Source organism: Nicotiana sylvestris, chromosome 6, assembly GCF_000393655.2.
Source record: "Nicotiana sylvestris chromosome 6, ASM39365v2, whole genome shotgun sequence".
NCBI classification, from domain to species: Eukaryota; Viridiplantae; Streptophyta; class Magnoliopsida; order Solanales; family Solanaceae; genus Nicotiana; species Nicotiana sylvestris.
Genome location: NC_091062.1, coordinates 110,405,451 through 110,412,669, shown reverse-complemented (window position 1 = coordinate 110,412,669; position 7,219 = coordinate 110,405,451). Strand labels below are relative to the sequence as shown.

The window sequence follows — 7,219 nt, the reverse complement described above, 5'->3', positions numbered from 1 at the left end:
GTCAATCAGCATGTCATAGGGGAGATCTCCGGCTGCAGCAAGCTTGGTCACCTGTCTCCAGAGCTTTTCCACGAATTTCTTGCTAGCCTGGGACATTCTCATCTTCTTTACTTCTTTACTTCTAGTTCTCTAGGATCTTCTTCAATGTTTCCTCAATTGTCGGGGGAAACTGAGGTGCCTGAGCAGTAGACTATGCTGCAATAGTACCGAATAAGTCAGACAGCCTTGTAGTTGTTGTTTGCATCCAGCTGTTAGGCTCACCAATGTCTAGGAGACTCACAGCGCAGAAAGTGGGAAAGTAGGCATGGGCACCGACTTCAAAGCCGAAGTGGAAGCATTGGCAGGAGCTGCAGTAGGGGCTGTGGATGATGGCGGAGGCATAATTACGACCCTAGAGCAAGGCTCGGCCGAAATGGATGGAACATCAACTGCCTCAGCAGCTACCATAGTTGGCTCATCAGACTGGCCTACAGTCGTAGGAGGTTAAACTTTCTTCTTCGGATTGTTTGCATCCATCAGTGAATAACAAGTAAAAGGCTTCTTCGGCTTCACCTTTATATCATAATCCCTTGGCTCTACCTTTGCATCTGTGAGGTATTTTGTGGTAGTGTTGGGATATAGATAGGACGAGTCATCTTGCCGAGCAATCACTGATATGTTGGCCGACATCACGGCCCCCATATTGATCGGGCACCCGGCAATAATAGAAGCAACCAAGACCGCCCGAGGAATCGGAAGGTAAGTCTCATTCTGGCACGGTCCAGTCTGCTACAGATAAAGGTTTGCCACCTCTTTGTCTCAAAACTCAGCGTGCTCCTGTGGATAGGAACCCCAGCAGCGATCCATAGTAGTGGTGGCCCTGGTGCTACTAGAATCTACGCTAACCAAGGTCGGGTTGCATCTCCCATTTAAAACTTCTCTAAATATTCCTTTGGCTCAACATCTTCAAAACCCAAGTATGCGTTGAGTGTATGTTGATCAAGTCTCACTTTGAGGTTACACACTTTGGTTACCTTTTTCTCCTTTTTGATATGCGCCATATTGACGTAGAATTCATGGACAAGGTACTCTTTGGCATCCACGACACTCTAGGTGAACCACATCCACCCCTTGTGTTCCTTGAACTGTCTCAACAATGCTGGGTTGTACCCCTCCAAATCTTTCAACTGAAACTGTCACTCAAGAGTAAGAAACCTCACTGGCCACCATGTTTGAAAGCTGGTGAACGAGCCCAAACTGACAAAACGCTCCTCCCAGACTTCTTTCTTCTTCAACCTTTCAAGGACAGCAACTGTACCATCTCCCCCTCTACCATCATCGGGGATATCCTAAACTAGTGTATCTTGTGCCTCAGGGATATGTGTAGTTTATGGCTCAAAAGCCTAACTAGCACTTTTTGATCCCTCAGAAGTGCTAAGAGATGAGGACGACTCGTCCCTAAGTTGGTATCTCCCTTGAGGCCTTGACTGTACAGTCGACTGCTCTTGAACAGAGGCTGAGTTGCCCTTTGATGCTTCCCTAGACGGGTCATTAGAGCTCGTCTCGGAGAGATCTACACCTCTCCCTCTGCCGGTTGTAGCTTTCTTTGTTATTTTCCTTTGTTGGCCCAGGGGTAAGGCACTCTTGCCTCGACCCCTAGAGGGTTCACCCCTCCCTTTAGAAGTATCGCCTCTGCCTCTAGATCAAACCATTATCTGTATCAAGAAAAGGCAATTTTTAGTTTCAATTCAATGTTCAGACATACAAGCAGAGATGCAAGTATATAATAAAAAACACAGTGAGGTTCACAGTCAAAGTATGCTTGCAGGATAAGGATCTGCGGCCTATACGATTTTCTTGTGGCCGCAGATGAGGCCTTGCAGACTACACAATTTTGTTTTGCAACAGCAAAAAGTGAAGTGCGGTTCACACAATTTCACTTGCGTCCGAAACTCAGAAACCCAAAATATGCCAACTCTATGATGACATAGAATTAGTTGATGTGCGACCGCAACATGATTTTTGCGGTCCACACATTAGACGTGCGGCCGCACATTTGAGTCACAAAGTGTAGACTCTCTGATGACCGTAAAAAGGCTGTTATGTGCCACACATTTTACCTTGCGGCCGCAGACGCCTTCCTTACTAATGATGCCCTAGAATCCATTTTTGTGGACTGCACAATTAGACCTGCAGCCGCAGAATTCAAAAACTTCGAACAGTTCAGTTGGGTCATTCTATGTTTTACAATTTTTGTGCACAATTCAACATGGTAACATCATAGAGGCATGAAAATGTCTTGACCCAGTCCCTAATGAGTGTGTATTAGTTAACCTATTACAAATTTACCCCCACATGAATACACAATTGAGTTCTACTGACAAATGGCTTAAAAATAATTAATGCTACAAATTAAACCAAAAATGAAAAAATTCTAAGAAGGAATTTAAGCATACCAGATGTGAATGAGTGTAAATAATGAGTGATCAAAATTGTTGGGCATGTGGAAAGATGAAATCACCAAGATTTTTAATAGAGGACTATTTTTTATGCTTAGAGCGTGAAAATCTCAAGAAATGCCCTAGTTCATCTATTTATACCACTTGGCCGGCTAAGGGGGAAGAAGGTCGAGTGTGGCTGCACAATTTTAAGTGTGGTCTGCACACTATTACCTGTAGCTTCATTTTTGGTTCTTCATCTGTGGTCTGCAAAATTTTGTGTGAGGCCGCATATTTCTTGTTGCGGCCGCATATTCCTCTTGTGGTTGCACATCGGCCTTTTCTCTGACAGACTAAACTTCAGAGAGTTTGAATCCTCACCCCTTCACTTGTGTGGTCCACAGGATAATTCTACGATCGCAATGATTTTTTGTTGCATCAACTACAAATGTGCAGTCTGCACAATTCAACTACGGTCAACAATTCTAGCAACACTTAGCCAGATTTTTGTCCACAATTCCTGTAAGTCACACTCAGCCCTGTAGCACACTTCAAATCAAGTTTGAATAGAAATAACACCTAACTATAAAAGAAAAAAAGGAGAAGAAACATGGGTTGCCTCCCAAGAAGCGCTTGATTTAACGTCACGGTGTGACGTAGAGTACCATCAATTGAAATGAATGACCGTGAGGACGTGGCTATTTCCAACATTTCCCAAATAGTGTTTCACCCGGTGACCATTGACTTGGAATACTTCATTGTTTTTGTTCTTCAAGTCAAATGCACCAAAAGGAGTCATACACACAATTTCAAAAAGACCGCTCCATCTAGAATTTAGCTTAAACTCTTTGTTCCAAATGTATTTTTCATGAAGATATTTCTTTTTTTCTTTTTACATGGATGAACTTGCGTAAGAATGGTACATGAACTCATCCAATTCATTCAAATGTGCAACCCTCAAGTAAGCGGCTACATCCCAATCCAGATTCAACTTCTTTAGAGCCCACATGGCCTTGTGCTCTAATTCCACTGGAAGATGACAAGCTTTTCCGAACACCAACCGGTATGGCGACATTCCAATAGGTGTTTTGTAAGCCGTCCAATTATGCCATAGTGAATCATCAAGATCCTTGGACCAATCCGTCCGATTAGCATTCACCGTTTTGGATAAAATACTCTTTATCTCCCGGTTGGAGACTTCCACTTGACCGCTAGCTTGTGGATGATAGGGCGTTGTGACTTTATGAGTAACACCATACTTTCCAAGTAAAGTGTCGAAATCCTTGTTGTAAAAATATGACCCCCCATCACTTATAATAGCCCATGGAGTACCAAACCTTGTGAAAATATTCTTCTTCAAGAACATCACCACACTTCTCGCCTCATTATTGTGTAGAGCAATGACCTCAACCCATTTGGACACATAATCAACCGCGACCAAGATGTAGGTGTTTCTACAAGAACGGACAAAAGGACCCATGAAGTCAATACCCCACACATCAAAAATATCAATTTCCAAAATAGTAGTGAGAGGCATTTCATTTTTCTTTGAGATTCCACCGGCCCGTTGACATTCATCACATTTTTTCACTAGCTCACTAGCATCCTTGTAAAGAATGGGCCAATAGAAACAGCAACTTAGCACTTTGGCTGCCGTTCTTGCTCCACAATGATGACCACCATATGGCGAAGAATGACAAGCCCCAAGAATTTCACCTTGTCGTTCTTCCGGTATAGATCTTCTAATCACCCTATCCGTACAAATCCAGAAAATGTATGGTTCATCCCAATAATAATCTTGACAATCCCGTTTAAGCTTCTTCCTTTGGTTTGAAGAGAACTCATCCGGGATGATTCCACACACAAAATATTTTGCTAGATCCGCGAAACATGGCACCTCTTTCATTGAAATAGCCAAGATTTTCTCATTGAGGAAGGAGTCATTGATTTAAAGGCCATCATGTGGTCTCCCCTCCTCCTCCAAGCGAGATAAGTGGTCCGCCACTTGGTTTTCACTCCCTTTCTATCTTGAATGTCAATATCAAACACTTAAAATAAAAGCACCCATCCCATCAATCGAGCTTTGGAATCTTTCTTGCTCATGAGATAACGAAGCGCTGCATGATCCGTGTGGACAATGACCTTTGCACATATCAAGTACGGGCGGAACTTCTCAATTGCAAACACAATGACAAGGAGATCTTTCTCCATAACGGTGTAGTTGACTTGGGAACTATTCATGGTCTTACAAGCATAGTATACTGGATGAAAAATCTTGTTGATGCGTTGCCCCAAAACAGCCCCAACCGCTACATCATTTGCATCACATATGAGTTCAAAAGGGACACTCCAATTTGAAGCGATGATGATAGGAGTAGTTTTCAACTTGAACTTTAATAATTCAAAAGCTCTCATGCAATCATCATCGAAGTTGAACTTAGCATCCTTCTCAAGAAGCTTGCACAACGGGTTTACCACCTTAGAGAAATCTTTGATGAAATGCCGGTAAAGCCTACATGGCCTAAGAAACTCCGCACACTCTTCACCAAAGTTGGAGGTGGAAGTTTAGAAATCACCTCAATCTTTGCCTTGTCAACTTCAATTCCATTCTTTGAGATTTTGTGGCCAACGACAATGCCTTCCTCAACCATGAAATGACATTTCTCCCAATTGAGCACCAAATTTGTTTCTTCACATCTTTCCAACACTTTATCCAAATTTGCAAGACAATCATCAAAAGAATCTCCAACCACCAAGAAGTCATCCATGAAAACTTCAAGGTAGTCCTCTACAATGTCTATGAAGATATCCATCATACACCTTTGAAAAGTTGTCGGTGCATTGCACAAATCAAATGGCATCCACTTGAAGGCGAAAGTACCATAGGGATATGTAAATGTTGTTTTATCTTGATCCTATGGAGAAATAAGAATTTGTTTGTAGCCCAAATACCCATCAATAAAGCAATAGAAAGCACGACTGGCCAATCAATCAAGCATTTGATCTAAGAAAGTAAGTGGAAAATGATCCTTCCTTGTGACTTTTTTGAGCTTGCGATAGTCCATACACACTCTGCTACCGGTCACCATTCTTATAGAAATCAACTCATTCTTGTCATTGGTAACCACCTTCATGCCCCCTTCTTCGGGACACATTGAACCGGAGAAGTCCACGAACTATCGGATATGAGTTGACTACCCCGGCATCCAACCACTTGATAATCTCCTTTTTGACAACTTCTTGAATAGCCTCACTGAGTCTCCTTTGATGTTCAATATATAGTTTGGTTCCCTCCTCCAAGTTGATCTTATGCATGCACAATGCGGGGCTTATTCCCCGAATATCCGCCAATGTCCACCCAATAGCCTTCTTCCTCTTTTTTAGCACCGCCAATGTAGAATCTACCTGCACATTAGTCAAACAAGAGGAAAGAATAACCGGTAAAGTATAACAAGGGCCAAGAAATTCATACCGAAGATGAGGAGGCAATGACTTCAACTCCAAGGTAGGAGGCTCTTCAATGGAAGGCTTTGTATTAGGAGTTGTCCTCTTTTCAAGATCCAAAGATAATTTTTGGGGTGCATAGTTGTACGACCCCATTCCTTACAAAGAGTTCACACATTCCATGAAGCCATCCATCTCTTCATCATCAAAGTTGAGAAAGAAGGCCTCTAACATATCACCAACATTGATCATAGAACTTGTGTCATCAACAATAACATCGGTCACCAAGTCCACAAAAGAGCACACCGCATTGTTATTATGGTTGCCGCATGGACTTACACACATGAAAACCCACTTGTTCATCACCAACCCGGAGGTAAGTTATCAGGCTTCAACATCACAAAGAGCCTTCCCCGTAGTAAGGAAAGGTACTCCAACAATAATCGACACCTCATAATCAACTTCACAATCTAGAATGACAAAATCTGCTAGAAGAATGAATTTATCAACACGAACCAAGACATCTTCAATCACTCCCAAAGGTCTCTTCATGGTATGATAGGCCATTTGCAATCTCATAGAGGTGGGTCTTGGTTTCCCAATTCTCAAGGTTTTGAAAATCGAATGGGGCATCAAATTGATACTTTCACCAAGATCACAAAGAGCTTTAGCAAACTCGACACTTCCAATTGTACAAGGAATCATGAAAGCACTGGGATCCTCTAACTTAGGAGCCATTGAATGCACAATTGCACTCACTTGATGAGTGAATTTGATAGTTTCAAAATTCATTGACCGCTTCTTTGTCATGAGATCCTTCATAAACTTTGCATAACCAGACATTTGTTCTAAATATTCAACTAATGGCACATTGATTGAGAGACTCTTTATTATTTTGATTGAACTTCTTGAATTGGTTCTCGCCATTTTGTTTGGCAAGTCTTTGAGGGCATGGAGCTGGAGGCTTAGGCGATGGTGCCTTAGCCTTTTGCACTACCAGCTTCGGTATGTAAATAATGTGATCCCTAGATGGGTTCACCTCCTCTTTAGTCTCTTCAACATTATCATCAATATCAATCTGAACTTCATCATTTGATTGCACTACATTGTTCGACCTCTTCTTCTTGTACCGCTTTCTCATCATCCACGAGTTGCTTTTGACTTGAGGTGGGTGCATTCTCACCTCTTTTAGTTCTTGTAGTAACGGTCATGGCATGCCCTGTGTTGTTTCCACCTTTTGGGTTTAGTACTGTGTCACTTGGTAGTGCCCTATTAGGACGAGAATTTAGAGCTTGAGAGATTTGGCCCATTTGAACTTCTAAGTTGCAAATAGATATGTTGTGTGAGGCACGTTGGGT

The 7,219-nt window shown here is 42.3% G+C and overlaps 1 protein-coding gene across 1 annotated transcript; it reads right to left on the bottom strand.

Moving 5' to 3' along the window:
* Nucleotides 1-6,245: 6,245 nt before the first annotated feature.
* On the bottom strand, nt 6,246-6,704 carry LOC138871090 (uncharacterized). Its single transcript, XM_070148944.1, has one exon. The coding sequence runs from the start codon at nt 6,702-6,704 to the stop codon at nt 6,246-6,248; it is 459 nt and encodes a 152-aa protein (XP_070005045.1).
* Between the last annotated feature and the right edge of the window lie 515 nt (nt 6,705-7,219).

Bases quoted from the DNA above. Each gene is read 5' to 3' on its own strand.
- LOC138871090 (XM_070148944.1), bottom strand. From the start codon at position 6,704: ATGTCTGGTTATGCAAAGTTTATGAAGGATCTCATGACAAAGAAGCGG.